Source organism: Clinocottus analis, unplaced genomic scaffold (assembly GCF_023055335.1).
Source record: "Clinocottus analis isolate CAN_PGR_092001 unplaced genomic scaffold, fCliAna1.0.p SCAF_2, whole genome shotgun sequence".
Classification (NCBI taxonomy): Eukaryota; Metazoa; Chordata; class Actinopteri; order Perciformes; family Cottidae; genus Clinocottus; species Clinocottus analis.
In genome coordinates this window covers 6,829,655-6,857,311 of record NW_027175931.1, presented here as the reverse complement: position 1 = coordinate 6,857,311, position 27,657 = coordinate 6,829,655, and the positions used below count along the sequence as shown (strand labels likewise).

The window sequence follows — 27,657 nt, the reverse complement described above, 5'->3', positions numbered from 1 at the left end:
TCAATAATAAAGCTTTAAAAAATTAACACTATCACAATTGGATTACAGTGGTGCATGTAAGAGCCAGTACAGAGCCCAAAATAGCTCTCCACAAATCCACCATGGAAAATCCACTATTATACAGGGAGAAGAATGAAGTTGCCGGAATGGGGAGGAAAAAAAAAATGGTGCGGCTATTAGTACCGGGAGGAAAGAGGTGCATGCGAGGAAAGAGGACGCGAGGGCAACTGAGCGGAAATGAAGCACTTTCATACAACAATGCAAATCTCAAGAGAGACCCACTTTCTAAAGTCTTCCTCAAATGGCAGAAAAACGAAGAAAAAAATGCTTTTCCAACACACTCTTTGTGACTCTTGTTTAAGAGTTCTTGAGACATTTTTATTTACATTTGGTTAAAGTAATTTCTGCTGTGGTCGTGACAAAAGAGTCAGAAAGACAGACGGGAACAGAAATGATACATTCATTGTCGATTACATGTGTTTTAACAAAGTCAATAGAAAATGATTTAAATGAAGAAAAAAAAATGACGAACCATCAATTTAGGATTGGGAGTTTGTTTCAGTTGCAAGTAATTCCCAGTTTAAGTGTTACACCTCGTCAGTCAGAGAATTATTATTAAATTATGTAACTTCTTCCTTTCCTGAACACGGTCTACTTCTGCTGAAAGGACTTTCAACTACTTCTGCGTTTGGACTCTACTGAGCGCTCGGTAAGAGCCCCAAATTACAGTCGTCTCCTCGCACTTCCCTTCATGAGATCTTGGTACAAAACAAAGGAGTTGCTCAGTGACTGACATTGAACAGATGCTGGTGGATTGCTGAAAAACTAAAAATCTCTTATCAAACGTGTCAGTTTCATGCATGCCATGTGCATGTCACATTTACAAAATGAATGAAAGACAATTTCAGCAGCAACACAGCCGTTTGTTTCAAGAAGATTTCAGAAAGGAAATTCACAAAAACACATTTAGCTAAATCTACTTTTTGATTCAGTTCTTTAAAAATCTTGTAAATTAAACTGAAGGAGGAACAATCAACGTGATTGAACTGCTCACCTCGTGTCACAAGAAACATTTTTAAAAGGGGTCCCAAAAAGAAAAAAAAAAGGTTGGAATCAGCTGACATGCAGCAAACATAACTGACAGGGTACATACACACATCCCCAGTACATAGTTTAGTTCTTCCAACTACATTTGGTCATTATCTGAAGATCTATCTTTAAAATATTTTTCAATCTTTAAAAAAAAACACACACATGTGGTCCAGTAGACAATAAATGTGAAGACTTGACAGATATTTCTGAAACTAAAGTGAAAAGAATAACCAAGGAATAACCAAGAAAATATCAAACAGTTTTTCCAGATGAAACTCATACATGGAGGAAGCTCGTAGAGGAAGGACATCGTTCACCATGAACACAATACCACCATATAGATCAAGATTATGATTTACACTAATAAATGAGGAAAGATGTTTGGAAACTGAATACCACTCTTTTCTTCCTTTTTAAGACGTCCAATCATCTAACTCTAAAGGAGATAGGAAATAATCACATTTTCCTGAACTTCTTCAGAACCACACAGCTCTCAACTGAGCGGGAAATATATAACGGAACCGAGAAATATCGACTTGAGGATCTGATAAAAGAACAACATAAAAAGAGAGAATAAAAAAATATCCCTGGCAATTACCGTCAAACTGATTTGCTTTGAACCTCAAACTACCTGATCTCCCCTCAAAGCCACAGAATTATAAATTATACAGCCCAAAATAATAAAATGTCTTTACAAATTACAAAGCCTCATATCACCTGCTCTCTAATACAAATGTCTGTGCGAGCGCTCGTGTGTGTCTGTGTGTGTGTGTGTGTGTGTGTGTGTGTGTGTGTGTGTGTGTGTGTGTGTCCGTCCTCTCGGGCTGCTACGCCCCCGTCTTGAAGGCCTGCAGTATCAAGTTGGTCTGGTGGGTGAGCCGGTTGGCGCTGACAAACACGTTTATCACTCTGGAAACAACCGTGACAGAGACACAAGGACACACAAAGTCAAATCACACAGCAAAGAAACCACAGCAACAATATTAAGATTGATCCAAGAAACACTTTGATCGGGATGGAATGGAGAATGTCAAGCTTCAGAGAATACAAGCCAGCATGAATCCACAGGAAATGGGTCAAGGGAATTATTCAGCAATGGTGGACTTGATGGAAGCGGGGCTGTGATCAAACGACAACCATTTACATGATGGTGACAGAGTGCGTGCGTGTGTGTGTGTGTGAGTGAATGTAATGCGTGTGTGCTGGTGTGTACAGCTACTTAATGTGTTTGTAGCTGTGTGTGTGTGTGTGTGTGTGTATGTGAAAAAGAAAATGAGTGAGTGAGAGGACAGTAAAGGAAGAAAAACCAGACAGAAAAAACCCTCCTAAAACTGAGAATAAACTAGAAACAGTGTCATACTTTCCGTCTCTGAAGTAGGTTTTGAGAGTGACACTGAAACTCTTGGAGTATTTCACAAACTCTTTCTTCTGCTGTTCCAGTGCCTAACCAATAAGTACAGACAGCCGTTCAGCTCCATTTATTTCACAGATACTACATTTGTGCGAATGCATTTTTTTCTTCTTCATGTATCTACTTACCCGTCTGTTCTGATGCTGGTACTTCCTGAAGACCGTATTAACTGTGTCGAGCAGCTCCTTGATGGCACTGGCGATGTCTCTGAGGATGACACGCACACACAAATAAGTGCATGAAAAACAATATCTCAAAAATCTGTCTATTTTTGTGAGGCAGCGATACCCTGATAACCACAGTTCCTTGATCCTGCACGACGTCTCCCTTTCTTCTACTTTCTCACGAGCAGGCTTTCACCTTCAACTTTTTCTCCTAGTATGCACTCAAGAATCTGCCGTTCCATAACTTTCCTTTTTCAGCATTCCTTTTGAATTGACTTCATTTCTAAGCCCTCCGCTGAGTAAGTAACTTAAGCGGTGACTCACTAAGAGTATTGAATTCGATCAAAAATAATGGCAAAGTGGGCCAGGAAAATGAAACGTCTTTCCATTTTCCTCTTTGGTCTGTGTCTGTGTGTGTGTGTGCGTGCTTATGCTTATATATTGCAGTGAACAACGAAATATAACAACTTGCAGGGACCTTACAGTTTAGACTTTTTACTAATCTATAACATGCAACCAAATCATTGATCATTGAACCAAAAATCAAATCGTTTATCTTAATATTTGGTCCAAATGTCAAATATTAAGATCAACGATTTGATTTCTTTTACAAATTTGAGTCATGTGATGACACCTTTAAGTTGACATTATTTCGAAGCGCAGCTGTTCCCGAGGTTGCAAATGAACATGTGCTTTCATGGAGTGTTTATTCGCATGTTAAACAACGACTAAATGTGCATTCGGTAGCTCTACGCATGCGCTGACGCCAAGACCATGGAGTGTGCATGTGACTGATGATTGTTTGGACTCTGACTGATCTCAAAAGTCTTCAAGGAACTCCAGAAAGATTTCCAACTTGTCTCTGTCCCATTTTGCTGCAGAGAGTGAATTTGCATCTATTTGCACCCACTCATGTCTTCTTTTTGATTTCAGATTCAGTTGTGCCTTGTCCAAAATGTTCCTCAGAAAAATAAAATAGTTGGGCTTTTATGCAATGACGGTGTTCAACACACGCAATGTATCAAATCTTTGGTCTTGGCACCAAGCAATTAACAATGAACAAAAAAGATTTTAATCACATTGTAATGTTAAGTGTGAAACTTTCATATGTAATTAAAACTGGTTGTATGTTATTGTGCAGGTGCGCACACGGGCACACACAAACACAAACAGACACACACAATTCTGGCTTACTTGATACTCTGTAGGAAGCCTACTCTGTCATTGATCTCATCTGGTATGTTGCTGAGGATGTGTTTCAAAGCTCGGGCTCTCTCGTTCAGCTCTTGGAACTCTGGCTCTCGCCTGTCAATCATGAACTCTGAAAACATCAGGAGGGAAAGAAAAAAATACCCATCACAAACTCACTCAGCAGCTTCAGGAGACACTGAAATTAAGCAATTAATAACGCTGGTCGACACTGCAAATGTACAAGATAAATACAGGATCAAGTGTGAATGTGTGCACATGCATTAAAGTGAAGGCGTTTCGAGCTGTAGGCAATATTGAGGCAAAAACGTGGTACCATACAGGAGGTACATTTAAAATTCATCTAAAGTGTGTGTATTCATTACTAGCATCAATCACTGTACGCCGCACAAGGAATTCAATTACAGACACAACGAAGGGAAGCTCAAGAACATGCAGTTGATTTGTGGAGAAACAGCTCCCCCTGCTGGATAATTGGTTGAATGGACGATGAGTCGGGGCTCAACAGAAACCCAAGTGGAGCCAAGTCGGTGATCGTGTCCTGGCAGAAAGTTGGTGTTGGCCAGTTTAATATGCCTTCATAATTATTGACCTGCTGTGGAACTCATGCCGGTGCTCTTGCAGCACCTCCTCCTCCTCCTCCTCTCTGCGTGCGCTCTTCACCCAGCTTCCTACCTTTCACGTCGTCTGCAGCCATGCGAAGCAGAGACTCATTGTAGTCAATTTTTAAGTTCTTCTTCTCCAGTATTTTCATAACAATGTCCTGGGTCAGACCGGGGTTCTCCTTCTCGGCCTTGAAACACACAAACAGTCGTCACAGTCAGCCTTCGTCATATCTGCGGCATTGAATGTATCAACTCCACAAATCGACAGTTGATGTTTATGATTTATGATAATTATGAGCTCAGTTATAACAACAAAGATGGGAGTTTACACAAAACCCACAATTATGAGAAAACTCTTTTTTTGTACCTTTATTATGGCTGCTCTCAAGGTCTGTGCTGCAGATAAGTTCACTTTCTCCAACTGCAAGATGCAATGCACAAACACACAAACATAAGCCATAGCTCACACACACACAGAGCTTCCCTCTTATCATGGCCTTTCTTCTGTCCTAAAATGTAATCCTGTAGAAAGCGCATACAAGCCGGGAATCCTGCAATATCCAAGGAGAACACTATGTTATTGTACTGTGAAAAGCTGCGTCTCAGTCCATCCATCTGTAGAATTGGAGTCTATTCCGTCCCTCTCAGCTGATATTGTACTATCACAGAGCTTGTCACTACTTCAAACTATGAGTTCTGTTTGTCAATTTGCACACTGTATACGACCTTTTGAGACTCGCGCAATCGCCAAACTTTCAAGGACACGGGAAATAAGGACATTTTCCACAAACCTTTTTTGGAACTACCCAGCACTGAACCGAGGGGGAATTATAGAAAAAGGAACGAAGAAATATCGACTTGAGAATATGATAAAAGAACAACATAAAAGAGAGAATAAAAGAATCCCTGGCAATTACTGTCAAACTGATTTGCTTTGAACCTCAAACTACCTGATCTCCCCTCAAAGCCACAGAATTATAAATTATACAGCCCGAAATAATGAAATGTCTTTACAAATTACAAAGCCTCATATCACCTGCTCTCTAATAAAAACACATGCGTGCGCGTGTGTGCGCGTCTGTGTGTGTGTGTGTGTGTGTGTGTGTGTGTGTGTGTGTGTGTGTGTGTGTGTGTGTGTGTGTGTGTGTGTGTGTGTGTGTGTGCGCGCGCTCTCTGGCTGCTACATATCATGTTGGTCTGGTGTGTAAGCCGATAGACGCTGACAAACACGTCTGTCACTCTGGAAACAATAACGGCTTAGAATTGAAGTCTATTCCATTGCTCTGAGCTAATATTATGGTATTACAGAAATCCTCACTTCATCAAAAATATAATGCATGTTTGTCAATTTGCACATTATGTATGTGTGTTATGTGTGTGTGTGTGTGTGTGTGTGTGTGTGTGTGTGTGTGTGTGTGTGTGTGTGTGTGTGTGTGTGTGTGTGTGTGTGTGTGTGAGTTGAAAATAAAATGTCTTTTAATACTCAATTTTATATCAAGCTACAACAACTAAAAACAACATGAAATAATGTTAAAAACACAAAGGACGAACTGCAGCGATCAGATGTGAGATGAGCCGACACGAGGCCTCAGGCTGTAGTTTAGTGCAGTTTAAACTTGTTTTGGGGATTTCATGTGTTTGTTGGAGTGTGGCCAGACAAGAAATGAAAGAACGGGGAGCAGTGCTAGGACTGCACGGTCAGCATCACAAACCCATCGGCCACCAGAGCCCAGAAAACAACTTTTCAAAGCAAAAGTTAGAAGGTTTGTTTTTTTAGTGTGTCATGCTGCACACACTTGGAACATTTTAAAGATGTAACACAATTGCACACATACAGGCCAATCAAAAACCATGAAAACAAACTCGGCACTTCAATGAATCTGTGTGCTGTTGTCGTCTGGATGTGTATTTCTCATTCCCTGGTGTTTATTTATTCAGTTTTAATTGTTCTCTCAACACCACTGAGAACGAGGGCATACCCCCGATGGTTCCACAAGATCTGAATAAAAGCTTTCACACACAGCACTCCTATCCTCTGTGGTACAATATGAAATGGTCCTATGCTTTAAGAATGTGTGATGTTTGTTGGCATGTGCACAAAGAGCATAAATTAAGGTTTTAATTAGTTTTTTCAGTAAAAATCAGGGAAGTAATTTGTTGGACAAATTATTCTGTTTTTAGGTCAAAGTAAGCCCATTGTTTTTCTGTCTTTTAATGCAGCACTTGCACATCTTCACACTCGTGCGTCATTTAAACATCTGTGTATTTGATGGAATTTAAAATCGTTAATATTTGTACAGTTTCTAGAATGCTCAGCCAGAGAAGTGAAAACAACAGCTGGAGCTGAGGAATGTCAGTCTGGCAGGTATTTTGTCATATGGAAACATAACTATTGCCTACAATGACATTTGGATCCTACTATGGCGCTGGATAAAAGTCTGTGAGCAATGTTCGTACATTTCATCCTTTGGTGAACACGAGAATCTGCTCAAACAATTTCACTGCAATCCATTCCATAGTTGTTGAGATATTTTCATCAAAACTAAAAATGTCCACATCATGAACTTTTGAACCTTACACAGAATTAAATGAACAGTAAAAACCTGCACCAGCAATTTCATGAGACACGCATTAAGACCTCGTCTACTTGACCTGAATATTTAACACGTATCCACATTTCTTTTCTTTGTCACTTGAAAGGAAGCTCTGCAGTCCTTACCTGGTTGAAGACGGGATACATCACAGTGTAGAGAGCCATGGAGACTATTGCGGCGGCGTCGGCTTCATTCTTCATGTCCTCCATGGTCATCCTTGACCAATCAATGACTCTTTGTCTGCGCGCTTGTCCACCGATGCCAGTTTCACCTCATTCAATCACTCAGACAGACAGAATGGGAGCAGATGAGGACCTGAAGAAGAAGAAGGAGGCAGGACGGGTGAAGAAGAGAAGAGAGATGGATGATGGTGGAGAGAAATCACAAGAGCAAGGAATTAAAAAGGAAGGTAAACGTTACGTCATGGTTACAATTTACAATCAGGAATCAATTTAACCACTTTAATTAAGTGTGTTTAAATCTTCTTGCATTGGAAAAAAAGAGGACAGAAAGGTTAGTCAGAAGATGGAATAAACTAATAAAACACATTATATTATTTCCAGCAATGCAGCAGCTTTATTATTCACCCATTATTGCCTTATGATCTATCTGCCACTTTCCAGAAAGACTTTCAGTCACATAACCGCCACATTACTGAGAGGTGTGTGTGCTTCACTGTTCCACTGGGTCCAATGGTGACAAAACTGCCATGAGTCATACCTCAATAAGGAACACCCTCTCCAGTATTATTGCTGCAAGAGAAATATCACTGTGATAAATATAGACCTTGGCCAACATGTTCAGGGCTTTTCTTTTCGACGGTGAAAATAAAAGGGAACATGTCTGTGATGCCTTCCTTTATTGGCTGGTGCTCTGTCTCTACCATGACACCTCCAGGACCAGTTCTTCCGCCGCCTTTGTTTAATGTATCACACTATCACGGGATCTAGCGTGACGCCAGTCTTCATCCTACTCATCGTAGGACATCATTTCAGCACCTATTGACAGGGACACACTTTATTATGTCTGTCTTCATGTGTGTGTGACCTCGTCTCTTATGAATCCAGTGAGTCACCATGTGAGAACCTGACAGTGACTTTATAATCCTTTCTAACTGCAACTAAGAGGGCTCTTAAGTGTAATAGATGCTTTATTTGCCCCCCTTGTTGATACCCACTATTACACACTCATCAATAGTAGGAATTGTAATTTCTGAGCTGACTTTCATTTTATTTTAACTGCGGCTAACTAAGTGAGTTAATTAAAATATTGTGGCTGGTAATGATGGTATTAGACCATTTAAAAACAGCAGCTTTGTGCTAGTGATGGTTCACTCTGACCAATAAGTGGTCTGCAGTGTTTAACACTCGCTTAGACTGAGGGGCACCAACAATTAAATGGGTCTCTTGTTACCGCCATCCACAAGTTTTGTGGAAGCTAGTTTACATCCAACTACATGTGTAACTTTGACATGAACATAATAAATACAAATAAATAAATACAAATACTTTTACCTTAAAAAAAAAAGTTATTCCAAAAAACTGAATAAAAGGAGAAATATTATTTGGCCTTTGGAGACGCAAACAAAATAGTCCTTCTTGAACAGATGTTAAATAAGGGACGACAGGTGATAGGTGTGTTAAATTAATGAGCGCAATCATCGGTAATTCCCAAAACACAATGAATCCTAAATGAATGTGTAACGGTCAGTTTTAGCACAAGATGTCTCCCGTAGATGGAGTAAACTGTGAAGCCAATAAAGAAGGGGTAACGGCAGTGTCTCTATATACAGGACCCACATGCATCTGCATTCAACTCATCTGCCACAGGTGTAACAAATGATAATTTTATATATAGGTGGGCCTTAGCAGTTGTCTGGTATTCCAGCTCACTTATGTGTAACAGAAATATCAATTAATCTCATTAGTTGCACCTGTGCTCTGCTTTACGTGCCATGGCAAGCTGGATGCCAGTCAGGACAAACGTCTCATAGACACATTTAGGAGACACGTGAAGAAAACATTACAATTTTAGAAGGCATGAAATTCACAACCACAATGTTGCTCATCACTACCTGTGTTTAAAGCCAGCAGAACAGAGCTCTCTAACGTGACCCCTTCAACACACAGTGACCACACTGATAGGACCATGGACCAACAACTCATTGTGACGTTCACAGGTGCAGCACCATCATCATTTTTGCTGGGGGTGGTAGTTTTGAACCGAACTATCTTGCTTAATTCCTGAAACTGACACAGACCCTTTTCCCCCCCACCTGTGTTAATATGACACCATCTTTGTGTGGGCAGGGGGCAATTGAGGTGATGCTACACAGCTACAGCAACACAACTACTGCCACATACCACAACAAGTTTGTCAAAACTGGAAAAGAAACACACACAAAAACACACACACACATCGCCTGTGCTGGAGAGGGTTCACTTACCGGTGGGAAGATTGTTCCCTCATGAAGAGGAACAAAGCGGTGTGCAAATGACCAGGAGGTGTCTGGTGGTCGTGGTAAAGCGAGCAGTACACCTACAGATAGTGTTTATCGCTAACATGAGATTAGCAGTTTCGAGCAGGTGATCAACTCACGTCGTAAGTACCTGTTGATAAAAGGGCGGAACTGTGAGTCGTTAAACAACGTCAGACCGGGTGGTACGGTTGTTCGCTGCAACAGCCGCTTCTTGTTGTGTTTTTTGGTGTCATATTCAGGAAGTTTTCTGCCCGACAAAAGCTGCAGACAAGAGCCGGGGGTGGGCGGTGTCGCGAGCCGCCCGTCGGTATCGCAGGAGCGGCTGTGGTTGTAGTTCTTTCGGTAAGTCTGCTTCCTGCTTCGCGACCGCAGTTGTCACCGTAATAGACTTCAAATCCCAAAGAGGTACAGGGCAGGTGGCGTATTTGTGACGCTGGCATTGACAGAGCTCCGCACGGGCATTTTTTTTTTCAAATTTATTTTTTAGCGCTTACCTGTAAATAGAAAGCACACAATATATGAGTGTATATAATACGTATTTAAAGTTGACAGAGAGCAAACTCATTTAGGTTAACGCGAACTAACTGTTGCGCCGTAGGACAAGATAGTTCTCTATCGATGACAACTGTTGTCGATGGCATTACTCCGAAACAGTCTCAAGACAATTTTATTTAATTGCAACGGGTTTTAAGATTATCCATCTAAGTTTAATGTACGTTACGAGCCGACATATCTGTGCATGACAAAATAAACTATGTGAACTGTCGTATAGGGCTAGATCCAAGGCTGATATACAGCTGGAGGGCATATACATTGAGACATATGAAATAAAACATGTACACAGTTTATTAAAATTATCAGAAATATGTGACACGTGATAAATTAAACCCAAATTTGCAGTTAATAGCGACGTAACTGTTTATACACATGTGATAACGGTTAAATAAACGTAGGGTACCGTTTACTAAAACAAAGACGGAAGCCGAAAAGCGACTCATTTCGTTTCACATCGAAACTCTTTGTTCGACGTGTATTGGACCAATCAGCGTGGAGGGTGGGGGCGGAGTCTGCGGCAAATGAACAAGCAGAGAGCTGCGGCGCTGGAGGAGAGCAGCAGAGAGAGAGACCGCACACATCCATCTATCCGTCATACCTAACACCGTTTATCGGTAAGAGCTGTTTTATGCAATAACTTACAACTGGTTCAGTTACAAAACCTGCACTGATTTATCTGAATGGCATTATAGGATAAAACAAAAAAAAACCTAACTGCTCTGCTTTTGCTAGGAAAAACAAAGATTTCTGAGTTTGTCCATGGCATTGTGTTATTTTTTTTTTAAAGCTGTAGGAATGTGTTGGTGTAATAGGGGTTTTTATGGTATGGTGTAAAGGGATTATGATGCTTTAATCAACATGTGTAGGCTTTTAATCAGGGGGCGAGTGGAAACGCACATTGGAGCCAAACATATTTCTTCAAGCCTATTGATTAAAGCCCGTGTGTTCACCACCCAATTCAATTTATTTTTTCTCGGTGGTCTTTTATTGCAATGCTTGTTTCAGTAGTTGTTGCTGTTTTTCTCACTGAAAACAAGCTCTGGCATTGCAGTATTGTCCTTCAAATGCAGGCAACGGTGCAGTGAGTGAATGTGTGTGAATTAACGAGGCAGATTGTGGTAGCCTGGTTCTCTCTATCCGCACCCCACACACCCCACACACACACGCACACACACACCCAAACACACCACTTGTTATTCCTTCATGCAGGTCTGTGTATGTTTGTGTTCTTGGTAAGAATACGTAGCTGACAGATTAAGCTGGTTCAGAAATCTGTGATAAACAAAATGCACCTTGTGTATGTTATGGTATTGCACCTGGTTAAATCATATTAATTTCATAGTGATACCATGTGGGGTGACGGGGGCATCAATAATAGCTGAAACAATTCAGTGTTGCTTCCTCTCATGTCTCATTCTCTCAATCCACCTATGATCTCTTTATCTCTGCAACTAAGATAATGACCTCCTTAATCCTCATTTAGCCCCATATCAGCTCCATATTCAGAAAAGCAGCATCCCTTTCATTCATAATCTCAATGTATTAATTCCATATGCAGCTGAATCACTAAATCTCTGCTTGTTATAAAGCCTGCTGTGTCCTCCCAGTGCCCTGCTCTGGTGTTAGTGTGTGTGTGTGTGTGTGTGTGTGTGTGTGTGTGTGTGTGTGTGTGTGTGTGTGTGTGTGTGTGTGTGTGTGTGTGTGTGTGTTTCCTGGCTATTCCCACTGAGCGCTGCATTAATTGCATTTCAATAATTAAATGTCTTTCAAATCAGCCTAGCGAAACAAAATGAGGGAAGGGAGAAGCAACTGACTGTGTCTGAACACTTCCAAGGGTGTGTGTGTGTGTGTGTGTGTGTGTGTGTGTGTGTGTGTGTGTGTGTGTGTGTGTGTGTGTGTGTGTGTGTGTGTGTGTGTGTTACAGTCTGCTATGAATATATTAGGACATGTGTAATAGATACTGTGGTTGCCTATAGATACATTATCTTCGACGAGAATGAAACCTGATTTTTGCTGAAGTGAGAAAAAAATAATCTAATTTAATCTTCCTGTCTTTGAAATACATTTGTGGCACATTCTGAATTAATATGTAATTAAATGCAGGAAAGCAAAAGGCGGGCATTGATCATGAAAACTTGCTTATTTGCCATCCAGAAATGGAATTCATATTCACAACATTTGCCATATGTATGATCCAAAAACATAAGAAAGGTGGTTAACAATATTTCAGCTTCTTTTTTTTCATCTGCATTTGTTCTGCTTCTTCCTTGACTTTTTAAAATAAACACACGCAGTCGCACCACCTGCACGTCCACGCTCAGGCAGCCGGTTTGTCCCCCGTACATTCTGCTGCAGCAAAGACACAAGGGATTAGTTCATACCTGCCCAGATAGGAGGACGTGAGCAGAGAGAGATGCAAAGAGAAAGAGGCCAGGAGTTATATCAGTGAGTTACAAAGAGAAGAAATCCAAAGGATGGAAACGACGTGTTCATTTCAATGAACGCACCGAACTGCGAGTGCTTATCTCAAATTAAATACAGCCACATTGAAGAAAAAAAAAAACACAGATTGGACCTATGCATAACATCAGAAATGAGACCTCTAAAATTTTGAGGGAAATATAGAAAAATCAAGAAAATATACTGAATTACCTTTTGAACACTCAAAATAATTACTTTCAATTTATGTGTTTCTTTTGCAAATGGTGGATATTTAATTCCTCAACAAATCGCTTTCCAAGAATTTATTCATTTTATTGCAGGTTTTTCAACCTCTTACTTTACACATATGTGCGCACACACACACACACACACACACACACACACACACACACACACACACACACACACACACACACACACACACAGACCCTAGAATCAATCCCGCCAATTGATTTGGGCACTGAGGAGTGGGCTGAGTGTGTAGAAGAGGAGAAGATGACAGACAGGACACAGATCTCTCTGAGGAGGACAGTGAAACAGTTGAAGTGATGTCGTAATACCCACATTTCCCCCTCGCTCAAACTCCCCGGCTCAAATACCAAATCAATTTGAATTATTCTCCTAATTGTCCCTCTTGTCTCTCTCAATCCCTCCTCAATTTCCACACCTGTTTGCGAGCTAACCCTCCACCCGCTGATGAGAGGCAAAATGATCCTCGATCAGTTTGTGGGCAATTCAAACACCCTCATCATCACCCTGCCGTCTTTCTGCTGTCACTTCTTCAGCATCAATTGCCCAGCATGTCTCCCCTTCTAGCCTCTGACACACACACACACACACACACACACACACACACACACACACACACACACACACACACACACACACACACACACACACACACACACACGCGTTTCCCCCCTCAGGACTAGTTGACAGTGACCTTTCCTGTACTCCTGTGTCTCCCTGGTCTTAAGTCCAGTTTTAAAAGCCTCCAGTCTTGTGTGTGTGTGTGTGTGTGTGTGTGTGTAAGTGTAGGTGTGTGTGTGTTTTGATATAGGAAAAGCAAAGGGACACTGTTGAGTGTCTCTTGGCAGAGCCAGTCCACCATCTTGCCGTGCTATGCAGGGGGTCGTTAGATATCGTCGGCTCTGAATCAAATCTACACACACGTCTAACTGTTTTGTGTTGGTGTCTTTCTCTGCTCGTCCTTTTTTTCCTCCTCTTGCTCTCAGTCTATTAAACTGTCTTCATGCCTCTTTATCTCTGTGTGTCTCTCTGTCCCTCTGGGTGTCTTTGTTAGCGGGGATTAATAAAGGGTTGTTAACCTCTGTTTGCCCTCTGTGGTGTGTGCAGTGAGCATCCTGGGACTTCAGGCTGGTTCCATAGCACGGTATGTCATTTTCTAACAAGGGGCTGAGTGAGCTGCGCTACTGAGCCTCGGATGGCTGTAAACTGCGAGCGTCGAGTTTGTTTGTTTAATGGGTCGTTTCTGTAAGTTTCACAGGTGCCACAGCAAGCATCAGAAACCCAACGCGTTGGGCCATAGTTGTGATTGAAATGAGACAGTCCTCACACTCTCTGTGTTATAAAACCACTGTGAAATCTTTGCAATTGAATCAATCAGGGTTTCTCTTTCCACCAGTGTACTTGTATATTAAGGCACAGATCTCCCGTTGCCTTCTTAACTCCCGAATATATTGTAATCAATAACACATTTCCTATGCGTGAGGAAATTTAAATCATTGAATTGGTCACTGAACAAATGAAATGCTGTCAATGGCTCTAAAGTTGTCATAGAGACAATGTCTACTTGATAAGATGATACCTGGAACCTGCTAATTTGAACTAATCTGAACTCATTTTAGCTGTGATGTGAATTATTTACAGTAGCTGGTCTATATGGATGACTGTTGCCATCTTATTTAGCTTCAACTTTGAAGTCTTGAAGCGCCACCTCCACCATTGTCAAAGTTGCGCTGTTGACAGCTGCGTAAAGCCCGAGTGTAAATCATAAAATGAATCATTGATTAAATTAGAGTCGTGTTAATGCAACACGGCCAAATTAGACTTTATCTTTCACGGTAACACTAAAAAAATGACAGTCTGCAGTTTTAAAATTACAATCACCGAGAGTCTGCAGACGCGTGGATGTCCCAGTTTAGTGTTGTTTTGATCTTCAGGCTTCTGGGGTCATAAAACTGCTGTTGCATTTTATTCTGAGATTCATAGTTTGTTAAAAAAGCAATTCAATGAAGTTTATTCCCTGACACATTGCATTTTATATATTTATCATTCATATATAAATAAGGAATTATACAAAAAAAGACATGAAACTTAGCGAATATGGGATAATTGTTGCTTTGGGGCGAGCGGTTGCAAACTGCTTTTTAAAGATGCTTTTCAATTAAATTCAAGTCGAATGATGAACATGCAAAATTGTAAAACATTGTAACCGCGACAAAATCCAGTTGAAGTGGTTGTGAACTTACCTTTTTAAAATGGCAGTTTTTTTATTTTTGTCAATAGCATTAATGAGGACAATTTGCATTTAAATAAATGAACGTTTTAATTGAAATTCGGATCATTATTTAGGATTTTAAGATTCTACCAGTGTGGGCATGTGTGCTGTCACAGATTGTCTCTTCCATAACTGCTACACAACAGGGTTCTTCCAGACAAAACTGTTGCACTATTCTCTTTTTTTTTCTTTCCCCAGATGAGATACAGTTGCTACAGTTGGTGCAAATAAGGGGCGCGAGCAGAACAGACAACTTGATTGATGAATTGTATTCACTTTATTGGACTCGGTAATGGAAGTCCCCGGCCGGCCACGGGGGTTTAATGCTTCCTTTCTTCTCGACTGCAATGGAGTTAAAGACTCTAGCGGTGGGTTTTTATTCCAGCTTCACTGTGTAAATCTTCTGCCCCGCCTTGGGAGTCTTTACATCAGCGGGCGAGCAAAGAGGTGCAAGTCTGGTGTCTCATCCAACTGGGGGAAAAGTGAGACATCCGGAGACATGTGTGATTCCAGATTAATGATGTAGGTTTAATAATGTTCAGTACGAGTGTTCATGAGTCTTCTGACATTCATCTCTGTTCAAAACCAGAACAATACGTAGAACACGGCCGCTACGGCGCCTCCGAGGAAAACTTGAAACTCATGAATGATAATAAGACTCTATTCTCTCTGAACCGCGAAGCCCTTTCATAAATTCGACATCTTCATGGTGAAATCGTGCCAGATTACTCTGCCATTTTTAACAGAGTCCATCGCAGCAATCCAGAGATGATCACGGATGTCTTTCTTTGCGGATGATTCCCAGATTGATTGGCCTTCATGAAATGGGATGCTGGCATTTTCACAGACTTTGTCAAGAGGCCTTTGAGCTTTGGCAGCGTGGAAGTGTACTCGGAGCCTTCGTGGACCAGTGTGCAGAGATTTGAGCTGGAGCAGAGGCGTGGGTTAAAAGGGGAGATACTGTTTGGGGACTTTGATGCAGCTGCATCGTGATCCCGTCCAGACGGAAGAGATAGAGCAAGAGCTTGCCTTGTTTTTGAAAAATTACAGAGTATAGTCAGAGTACTGCATGTGTGTCTGGGGAAAGAGAGAGAGAGAGAGTGTGTGTGTGTGTGTGTGTACCAGACAATGTCAGAGAGTGCAACTGAGTGACAGAACTGGAGCTGGTGTGAAGAGTTCTTGCAAAGAGAGGGGTTAGACAGGAAATGCTGAGTGTGTAAAGGGAAAGATAGTTTATCTGCCTATACGGAAGGAGGAAGATATCTTTAAAGGGTAGAAAGTCTCTCTGTCAGCTTGGCAAAACGAAAAATGTCCATCACTTGCAGTTGCTTTGGTAACCTTGGCGTGGAAGAGAGTGTGTGTAAGTGTGTACTTTGGCGTGTGTGTGTGTGTGTGTGTGTGTGTGTGTATCTGTGTATTTGAACCGTGAATGAGGATGTCCATGTTAAATAATTCCCCTGGCCTCCGAAGCATGCCGTCTCAAGGTGTTGGGTTTAAATGGCAGTCAGGATTAACGTACACGCTGTGGGTTTGGCTGACGTCACATTTCAATTGTGGAAATGTCAACCGCCGATCTATCCTGTCTGAGAATTAGGATTACACGGGGAGATTAGAGGCTGATTTTTAAAGGCCAGTGAGTTTAATTGCACGGAATGAATCAACTTGTCCGGATTAAACTCTCGCAACTTAAACCGTCAAAGATTTTCCGACATATTCGGTTCTTTTCGTCACGAGGGAGCGTTTTATAGCCGGGTGTTGGGTTTCCCCGCTTACGTGGGAGGCATGCTGGGAACCCCACCTGAGGAGATTGGAGCCAAAGTATAGGGCTCACAGTCCTCAATGGCCAAACCGCCAAAGGGTGGGATCCTCTTGCAGACGACGTGCCACAACTCAAAAGGTCAGAATGGTGTCACCGTTACAAGTAATAGCCAACTGCCCGTGGTGTTATTATCCACTCACACATGCACACTCGCACACACGCACGCGCAGTTGCGCACACACAGACGCTCCGCGCTACTTTCCCTGGCTCACCTGCATGGCTGGGTCTTTCCTTACAGAAAGCAGGGCTGTCCGTCTCATAAAAGTTCAGCTCCCACAGCTCGGAAGGTCAGGAACATTACCTCCATTTACATCTGTGCCAGCCTCCCCCTCCTCTCCCTCAGCCTCTCGCTCGCTCGCTCGCTCGCTCTCGCTCCCTCTCGCTCATGTCTTCAGTGACGCGCGCCATGTGAGAGCAGGTGAACACACGTGAGTCACTAACAGTCGATCAACTGCTTGTCAAACACCAGGTTTGTCAAGCGGTGTGTCACTTTAAATTGTGTGCATCGTTAATGCATCACGGATGTTCCCACGACGTTAAGCCCAATGTCTGCCACGTGGCGGGACCACGGGACTTGTATCTTAATATATGATCAAGGGAAATATCGTACAGTTCTATCAACGGATGTTAATCCTTTTTTTTTTTTTTTTTTACACCTCTTAGCACTTTTTGACTCGCCCACACCGTCTCCAGCTCTCAGGGCCGAGCCCATCTCAACCGACTGAAGCTGTAACCTTTTAACAGTTCACAAATGCATAACTGCTGTTTTTGTTTTTGATATGTAATCGTTACCTAAATCAGCTGGGCACTGTACTTTCCAGCAACAGTTACTTAAGCAATCTTAATTAAATAGTGGATTTGTTGGGGACCTATTTTTAGAAGTGTTTCGACACCAAGATGTAAAGATAACCAGCTTAATCTTTTTGAATATGTCAGAGGCAACCATTTTAGATATGCCACAAAACTCCACAGGTGTCATGTGACTCCATTCCACGCGCAGAAAAAAAAAAACCCTCTGTAAACCGAAATGGATTTCCATTTGCTGACTCGAGGGGATGCAAATCCAGCTGGCAGTTTGGTCGATGCCATTCTTGTCCAAAGCAGTTTGTCAGAATGCTGATAGATGGAGAGCAAACAAGATGAAATGTTGACTGTCAGTTTGGGAGGACATGAAGAGGAAGTGACGTGTGTGTGTCTGTGTGTGTGTGTGTGTGTGTGTGTGTGTGTGTGTGTGTGTGTGTGTGTGTGTGTGTGTTGCAAGAGAATGAGGCGCAGAACCTCAAATCCTACGACCTACATGCAGGTCTTTGTAAAGCGAAGCCAGTAGACAGTCGCTTTCAAGATAAGGACACAGAAACAGTGTGTAGTTGTGTTATTGTTAACTCGTCACTGAGGACCAGAACCAACGCTGACAGAACCAAAGCCCCCTCTGGTGCTTTTGAAGATGTAAATCTGTAAAGATGATACTCAAATCAATATTGAAATAGTTCAAAAACTGCAGTTTTAGCAAACATTACTCAAACAGGTAAGACAATAAGTGCACACATAGTCGTAGTAGTCATGAGTATTTACAACAGGAGGGTGGACACAAAATACTATGATCAACACAATTTGGGGTTTGGATGAGGAAAAAATATAGCGGACTGATCCTTTTGAAAGGATTTGACGTCACTGCGTGCGCTCAGATTGGACTGGCTTCGTTTCGCGCTGTTTGTCGCAGCGACGGAAAGGACAGTACACACGACAGGACGGGTCACTGATTCTCTGGCTGCGGCCCATTGTTGTTGTTGACACTGTTGTTGGTACATTGTGACCACGGTCACCTGCCCCCGTGCACATACAGCAGCAGCCAGCAGATTCCGGCCCAATTGAATCCTTTATACAAACTGTATAATGACAACAGCACAGCAGAGAGACAAACAACGCAACAAACGTGTTATTTCACACTTAGCCATCCACCATTCCTCTCTTTCTCTTTCTCCCTCACCCCCCTCCCTCCATCCCGCTCCACCCCACACCCCCCCCCCACCCCCACCCCTCCTCTCTCTCTCTATGCTAAGTTATACATATTATTGACGCTGACTTTTTCTTCATTTGGGCAGCAGCAAACAATGTTGCCTGGCAACAGCAGCACCAGAGAGATGGTGCAGTGTGTGTGTGTGTGTGTGTGTGTGTGTGTGTGTGTGCATCCCTTGTCATGTTACGTGTGTACAGCACAGGGATGGTTAAAGAGACTGAAAAGGTAGGAAAGTAGAGCAACGGGATGGTGGGAGGAAGTTGGTGACGGTAGATAACGTACGGTTGAGCGGGACAGGAAGAAGAAGAAGAAGAAGAAGGCCGTGAGGTGCGGCCGCATGGAAAGACGAGGGGAAGGAGGGAAGGAGGGAGGGAAGAAAGGAGGGAGGTAAAGGCCGCTTCCTCATCAGTCATTCTGTACCGACGGGAACTCGTCCATTCGCATTCAAAGAGCGGGAGCAATTTTTTGATGGAAAGAAGCTTATTTAACTCCTGATGATAAGAATGACCATAAAATATGTATGAGCTCATTTAGCAGATGTAGTCTGAGCAGCGATGGTGACACACTTGTAGTTACCGCACATCCTTGTTGTTAATAAACTATCTCGCAGCCTCTTTCTCTCCACCTCTTTCTGTTATTTCTGTGCACAACTGCTTCAGCTTTTCCCATTATCCCCCCCCCCCCCCCCCGCCCCCTTGTTTGTCCTTTCCTCCGTCCTTGGTTCTATCTCTTCCCTGACCCACTGCCCTTTCATCTAAATTCATTTTTAATCCGTAGCGGTTTTCTTTTTCTATCTAATCTCTCCCGTTGTACCCAACGCTTTCATTTTTTCAGCGCTATCATAGCAGTTTTCCAGCATTTAGCACTGCCTTTATGACAAATGTCTCGTCCTCTCTGCACTTGTAAGCTCACCTGGGCGAACAAGTAAACTGTTAGTCATGGGTTTTTTTTCTTTCACAAATGCATTCCTCTTTGGAGCTCACTATTTAAATTGGCAAAATGTTTGACTGACAGATGTTTCCTGTCTCTCTCTCTCTCCCTCTCCCTCATCTCACCCCACATCTTTGTTTCATCTTTGTCTCCCTCCCTTCTAAAATCCTCTTGTCCTTCATCTCCTTTTTTTTTCCTCACACAATAATCTTCTCTACGTGTCTCTCTGTCTCTCTCCCCCCTCCCCTCTGCCTCTTTTCTGCATGTTTCCTGTGTCTATCTCTATCCTCTCTGCAATCCTTCTCTCCCCACGTCCGTCTCTGCCCACATCATTTTCTCTCTTTCATCTGGTCTTCCCTCCACCCTCATCTGTTTCCCACCCTTCTCCCCCAATCACTCGTTTTGAGTCATTTCTTTCTCTCCATCATCACATTCAATTCCTCATCTGGTTCTTTCCATCCAACTCCTTCCGCTCCGTACGTCCCTCTTGACTCAGATATCCGAGGTCTGCGCTGCGATGTTGATACTGGAAGTTTTCTCCCCGCTCCTCCTCCTCCTCCTCCTCGCCATCCTGTTGCCGCGCTACGGTTGCCGGGCGGCGGACATTCCGGAGGACACTACAGCAGAGTTCTCGGTCAGACTGTACCACCGGCTGCAGGCGGCGGGGGATCAGGAGAACATCATTTTCTCCCCGCTCAGCGTGGCTGTGGCCCTGGGGATGGTGGAGCTGGGAGCCAGGGGGGCTTCACTGGAGGAGATACGACAGACTGTGGGATTCAGCCACCTGCTGCCAGGTGAGACTCGCTCATATGCTGGGGTTCTGTTAGGGTTTGGTTCACCAGAATCAGGATCTGGGCCGGGTCAAGGAAGTTAGAGGAAAAATGTGAAAGTGAAGAGGGGATGTTGCTTTTTGGTAAATGTGGGATCCAGTGTTTTATACACTTGACCCATTGTTTTATATTTTTTTGATATATATATCATATAATACAATGGTATATTGTATCTCATTCAACATACACACAAAATATGACCACACATTGATCGACACTGTTGCATCCTAGACAATTTTAATTTTCAGAAATATAAAAACAAGTGGCAGATAGGATAGCAGTTAATAATGTATAAGACCGAGCAGTCAACAGCTTGTTCTCATTTCCATCTTTAAAGGTGTAGGGAATTAATTTGTGTTCTGCCTATTCCTAACTTCCAAGGTTTGATACATATTGAAAAACGTGTACGTTGTTTTAATGAAAATGAGTTCCTTGAGGTGAACAACATGAAAATTGTACTCTGTGAAATGTGAATAAATACATTAAAATGATGAATGCATTCCAATAAGATTCAATTCCCACTTTGACAGAAGTACTGCGCGTTCAGATGTTTCCAAAGTTCACAATATGTGCCGACATTTGAACTTCAGATCTTAGCAGCAAGATATAAGCATCAAATATTTATGAATCATACAGTTATGCTCTTATATAAAATGGAGCTTGTGCTTTGTTTCTCATTTATTTGTATTTCCTATGCATGAAATTCGATTTTTGTTTCCATCCCTGCCCCATTATTTAACACAAACTCTGCATGGCTCTTTTTCCACAGCACTCTGTACTCTTTATATACAGCTACATTATGAATGTGTACCCCCCTCTGTTCTCCAGGCATGGAGTTCTCTTTGCTCCAGAACCTGACAGCGCCGCTGTCTGAAGATGACACCCACTACGTAATCAGATTTGCCAACAGCCTTTTCCTCCAGGAAGGCACCACCTTTAACCCGGAGTTTCTGCATCTGATGCGGAAGTACTTCCGGGCCGATGTGGAAACGGTAGACTTCAGCGAATCGGCAGCCGTGGCCGAGCAGATCAACAACTGGGTGGAAAACCACACTGAGAGTGAGTTAGAGGATAAAAGGGAAAGATGCAGATGGAAGGAGAGAAGGAAAGGAGGCCAACACAGACACATAATAACACTTACAATCCCTGCATTGCTGTAAAGTGACAGTTACAAAACAGCCTGTTGGATCACATCATTGTCTACAAAATACAAATTGAGTGAATACATTTCCATCCGCCAGTTGCACAGATCTCTATCTTTTATTTTTGGGTGAGACTTTATGAGCCGCATCACAGCGGGGCCCATCTTTGGGCAAATAAAAACGATTATAGACCCAGAACAAATGTACAAATCGGTGCATATCCCGCCTCCTCCCAGGTAAGATCCGCGAGCTGCTGTCAGCAGAGGACTTCAGCAGCGTGACCCGCCTGACCCTGGTGAACGCCGTCTACTTCAGAGGCTCCTGGAAAAACCAGTTCCGGCCAGAGAACACCAGAACTTTCTCCTTCAGCAGAGACGACGGCTCCGAAGTCCAGACGCTCATGATGTACCAACAGGGAGACTTCTACTATGGTAGGGATGAGCTCTGTGTGCGTGTGTGTGTGCGCGTGTGCGTGTGTGTCCGTCTTTAGTATTGCAATTGTGGCTTTTTTTTTCCCTGAAGCCCTTGAATTTCAGCTCACACTTCCTGAGGTTATTTAAAATGTTAATCTTAGATCTGAAATATTCATATTGGGAGCGTTATTCCCTGGAAAGACTCATCTTTTCTGCTCAGTGAGCTCTGCAGCTAAAATCTTCTCTGGCACAAACTCCTCCTGGTACATCTGTTTGATTTAGTCGAACATTTTGGAAGCTATTTCGTTAATGTCACACAGTATTGGCGGTACTGGGACAGTCTGTGGCAATTTATGTAGTGATACATACGGATTTTCTCAATCTACTCCAGTCTGTAGAACGAACGACGCTGTTTCATTTTGTATTCTGCCCCTTTACACACACGTGTTATGGGGGATTTGTATTTATATCTGCGTTTAATTCAACTTTGGCCAATGTTGTGCTGATTTTTTTTTTCAACAGGTCAAAGGACTGAAACAATACCATAGTGTATGATTGTACATAAGGCTACAACTAACTAAATCAGTTTTCTCAACAAAAAAAAGCAGAACATCCTCACATTTTTAATGCTGGAATATTTGCAATTTTGGCTAAATACATATTTAAATGTCTTTTAAAACAGGTTAAAAATCCTGTTGAAGTTGTCTACCTCTCAAGCACTTTTAAGGATATGTAATCAAAGTCATAATCTGGCTGCTTTGAGTCAGGAGCACTTTTATACTTGGCAGACTTGTGTGTATTTTAGTTGTGCCAGCACTGTGAGGTGTAAGACTGTGTGTACTGGCGTCCTGCAGGTTGGCTATAATGTTGTTACATCTGAACGATTACAGTCTGTCTTCTCTGCATCTAGTCATTTTTTTTGTTTTTGTTTGACGCGCTGCCAACGACGGTTACATCAGCTCCTCTCTGCACTGCTGCTAAAGTTGGCGCGTTTGAGTTATTTTGGTGCAGTCTGTATGTGTGTAGAGAGATTGCACTTGCACACATCTACGTTCACAGGGTGCACACGCAGTTGTACTCACACATCCAGGATTGTGTGCGCGCGTGTGCGTGTTGCAGAACAAGGACAGATCCTCGGGGAGACGTCTGATTTTGCATTCTCATTTTGAAGCTCCATCATGTTGGTTAAGTCAAATGTTTTGGGAAGCCACACCCCTCGCGCGCTCTGCTGCAACGATGCCTCTCCCTGCATCAGCGGCCGCTTCACAGAATGCTACATATTGGACGATGACAGAGGATAAGCCTTTTTGTTGTAATTTTCTCTTTATAAAGCACTTTCAAAAGGAAAAATAATGTGCCAAAATTGATATGAAGTCTGGCAATGTTAATGGCTCTACAATCTCCATCTCACAAATGTAAATACCTAAATTAGTGAGATAAGCTTATATTCAGAGTTAAGATCTGGCTGGACTTGTTTTGAGTGTGGAAGGATTATCTCATCTTGATGAAGAAAGTCTCGCCTATAATTCAAGTGAGCGTTTGTTGTCTTATCTTGATGGGATTTTTTTTTTCAATGGGTTTTGTCTCATTAAATACTAGGGACATGTCTCCTAATATTCCGCCTCAAGACCGAAGATATCACTTTCTCAGCCTCTGTAGCATATCTGTGTGAAGATCTCACTACTTACAGATGCCCATGTGCGTAATCACACTTGTCTTGTGTTGACACATGTATTTGTATGTGTGTGTGTATATACAGCAAATGCAAGAATGCGTTTTCTTTCCTTACATCTCAGATGGGTTTGCTGTTTGTTTTTTTATTTCCTGCCTGTAAAGAGTTAAGTGGATGTTTGTGTGAAAAGGACATTGCACAAAGAAAACACAAGATCACTTTTCTGCTTTCGACACAGTATGTGTAATACATTTTCACACCAAGTGTAAGTAAAGCCTTTTAATTGAAATGTCCGTGGTGTTTAGAGAAAGGACCACACGCCATGTGATCAATACAGGGGATCAATGTGCTGTATGTTCCTCCTCAGCGAGCTTCACAAACCCAGTGCACGAGGCACCAACACAAGGGTCCGTGGTGCCTTTCAACTCTGTTTTCCTCCCCCGGCAGGTGAGTTCAGCGACGGCTCCCAGGAAGCCGGCGGCGTGTACCAGGTGTTGGAGATGCCCTACGAGGGGGAGGACATGTCCATGATGATCGTTCTGCCTCGGCAGGAGGTACCACTGGCTTCCCTGGAGCCCGTCATCAAAGCGCCGCTGCTGGAAGAGTGGGCTAACAATGTCAAACGGCAGAAGGTGGAAGTCTACCTCCCCAGGTGCGAGACGACGCACTCAAACACTCGCTGCTGTGCATCAATTACCTTTACATAATGACATCTTGTTGTGGTGGATACGTTACTTTTCCCAGAATACAAAGCGCACAGAGAATGTCCCTGCAGTAATTGCTGTTTTCAATTTAGTCAAGGAAGGAGCCATAATAACAGTCGTAGTATTATTTTTTTTTCCCCTATTAAATTGCATCCTCCATCATTGGAACTCTGATTGCTTTATTAATGTGGACGTATAATGGAAGTTCTTAAAAACAGATGTTTCATTCGAGGGTATGCTACAAACATTTAAGATGGAGTTACTGTTTGGGGCTATTAAACTCACATGCACCTGCCCTGCAAATATGTGAGGAAGACATTGTGTATTTAACAATTGACAAATTCCTGTACGCATGTAGAAATTATATTTATTAACCACCATATTACACGGTTACATTAGACGGTTACATTTTCCTTTAAAACCCAGTGACGGACAGTCACGCATACAATGTGATGACACCTTTTAATATTTAACTGTGGCAAAATACAAGAAAATGAACACAATGCCTTTATCTCTGCCTACTTAATCTGAATCTGATTCTTTAAACCTCTGTTCAGGTTCAAAGTGGAGCAGAAGATCGACCTGAGGAGCACTCTGCAGGAGCTGGGAATAAAGAGCATCTTCACCAACGATGCTGATCTCTCGGCCATGACAGGTAACGCTCCGCTGTCTGGAAAGCCACACTGCAGTCCTTCTTTCTTTCATACCTGTGTACTTGTGATTTCTCAATAAATTTGAGCGGAGTGTGACAACCCCCCTGTGTTAATTAGGGGCTAATTGAGATCACCTGTGGTGGGGACTGGCTCCTAATTGTGAATTGAGATCAGCTTGGTACGTTTCCTCTCTTAACCAATCAGGATAGGGCAACGCTCTTTCTGAAGAGAGGTGGAGCTCCCTCGCTTTGCGAACTTTTAACTTTTCAGACTGAGGATGACTTTAAACATTTGAAACCCAGCTGAAGTGATTCTTCAAAAACACATTCCCTCTGGGTGACTCTCATCAGGGTGGATCATCGTGTGTGTGTGTGTGTGTGTGTGTGTAACGATAACGCCTTCAGGCTTTCTTTTTCTTTACTTTCATTGAAACTGTCTTCATACACAGTTTCTTATTCTTGAAGAGGCATTTGTTTATTATTGAAGCGACATGTATTTTATTGTGAAAACACACAGATTTGGATCTGGAGGATCAGTACCGCCACAATGGAATATGTGACACACACCCCTAGATTACTATATAAAACACGTAGAGACACAAATGGAAGGAGAAATAAACTCCTCGAAGGGTTCAGCATGACAAGTTGATCCAATTTCTGCTTCTCGGCTGCAGTGAAGTTGCCTCAGGTACTTTCTCAGGTAACCAAGGTAACTGGCACCGAGTGGGCAGGTCAGAGCTGTCACATCATCCTGTTAAAAATAGATCGAGAGAGAGAGAGAGACAGACGTATACGTGCTGCAGAGGCAGAGAGACGTACATATTTCATCTGACGTACCACTATGAATTAAAATAATAAAGGTAAGCTCAACGCCCTCTAGCCAACAACTGGAACAACGCTCTTGTTCTTACTGGTCAGGTGGAGTTAGAATTATATTGTGAAATACAATCTGCAAGCTATCCTGGACTTCAGAACATCTTGTACTATTACATGTACTCAGAGGACATGATTTAATATCTGGAAGGCAGAGAGATAAGAGAGCATATTTTAAAACGTTCTTAATCAACTCTTTTTTTTTTCAAACGGGACTGCACCGACACTAAGAGAGTGTATTTCCCCACATCGCACCATTTTCCCACCTCACCTCACGCTGACTGATCGTACTCTAAAGTGATGATCTGTGTGTATGTAACAGATGGTAAGGACCTGTACATTGGGAAGGCCGTGCAGAAGGCGTACCTGGATGTGACAGAGGAGGGGGCAGAAGGAGCCGTCGGGTCAGGTAGACGACATCATCTCGTTCATTCACTTAGGAATGGGTCTCAACGGCAACATCAGGATCACGAAAACACTGCCCCCATCTGTCAGAAGATAACTGTGTCGTTTGTTACCCTCCCTCTCTTCCTCTCCCTCCCTCTCTCCCCCTCTCTCAGGTATGATTGCTCTGACCAGGACTCTGGTGCTGTATCCACAGGTCATGGCCGATCATCCGTTTTTCTTCGTCATCAGAAACCGAAGGACAGGTATGTGCGTCTCTGTGCGTGTAAACGTGCCTCTGATGTTCGGTGTGTGTGTGTGTGTGCCGCGGCCTGACTTTCTCCCCGTTCCTTCCTCTTCCTCAGGGTCCATCCTCTTCATGGGCAGGGTCATGACCCCAGAGGTCATCGAGCCCAACGACCATGACTTTGACTCCATGTAACCGCCACGTGAGCTCCCTCGAGGATCCTGACGTCATAAACGCTACCTATCCTCTATCGCCACCTTCAGCTGTGTTTTATACTCTTGGGGGGGGAAAAATATATACAAACTGAATATTATACGATATATTATATATTGAAATATGACATACGACATGTGATGTGTTTTGATACTGGAAGCTTTAAACTCCTGGATACAGACATGCAGAACAAGGAGGTTGTGCATATTCTCTGGGTGTGGGAGGAGGAGGAGCAGGAGCAGGAGGAGGAGACATGATATGTAATCCACGCACAACCCCTTTAAGTTCAGCAGCTTCATGCTCACTTACGCCCACACACCTTCTCTCTCTCTCACACACACACACACACACACACACACACACACACACACACACACACACACACACATGGTGCACAAAAACTGTTTTCTCTCTACTTCTAAAATATTTACTCTTTCTTACTCCAGATACAGTATGTGCACACTGTAGGTTTCACACTTTAATTATATCCCTGTACATCTGACATTGTGTTCTATGAAATATACATATAAATATATACTCCGTATTTATTGCAGAATAAACATTTGCAAACATTTTGTCCCAATACAATGAATCTTAGTAATGTATCTGTTCCAGACAGTATTCTAGTCATTTTTTTTACACTGTAGGCACATGGCTAAACTGCTGATGAACTAATATGCCTTATCATA

General features: G+C 42.6%; 2 protein-coding genes across 7 annotated transcripts; one reads left to right on the top strand and one right to left on the bottom strand.

The window, feature by feature from the left end:
* Positions 1–343: 343 nt before the first annotated feature.
* On the bottom strand, positions 344–10,136 carry pdcd10a (programmed cell death 10a). Of its 5 annotated transcripts, none has more exons than XM_068584803.1 (9): positions 10,049–10,136; positions 9,522–9,942; positions 7,201–7,390; positions 4,849–4,902; positions 4,552–4,669; positions 3,862–3,988; positions 2,632–2,710; positions 2,453–2,535; positions 344–2,001 (listed from the first exon to the last, which is right to left on the bottom strand). In XM_068584803.1, exons 3-9 carry the CDS (start codon positions 7,288–7,290, stop codon positions 1,920–1,922), a joined length of 633 nt encoding a protein of 210 aa, XP_068440904.1. In that variant the 5' UTR covers positions 7,291–7,390; positions 9,522–9,942; positions 10,049–10,136; the 3' UTR covers positions 344–1,919. The 5 variants fall into 5 exon arrangements, with proteins under 5 accessions (XP_068440904.1, XP_068440905.1, XP_068440907.1 ...); XM_068584804.1 differs by having other exon boundaries at positions 9,522–9,613; positions 9,685–10,123; XM_068584806.1 differs by having other exon boundaries at positions 9,674–10,124.
* serpini1 (serpin peptidase inhibitor, clade I (neuroserpin), member 1) lies at positions 9,740–27,324 on the top strand. 2 transcript variants are annotated; one of them, XM_068584802.1, is made up of 9 exons: positions 9,740–9,896; positions 20,335–20,632; positions 21,497–21,727; positions 22,047–22,241; positions 24,343–24,547; positions 25,157–25,254; positions 26,447–26,533; positions 26,685–26,774; positions 26,874–27,324. In XM_068584802.1, the coding sequence occupies exons 2-9, from the start codon at positions 20,356–20,358 to the stop codon at positions 26,948–26,950; spliced, it is 1,260 nt and encodes a 419-aa protein (XP_068440903.1). In that variant the 5' UTR covers positions 9,740–9,896; positions 20,335–20,355; the 3' UTR covers positions 26,951–27,324. The 2 variants fall into 2 exon arrangements, with proteins under 2 accessions (XP_068440903.1, XP_068440902.1); XM_068584801.1 differs by lacking the exon at positions 9,740–9,896 and adding an exon at positions 10,600–10,723.
* Positions 27,325–27,657: the final 333 nt, after the last annotated feature.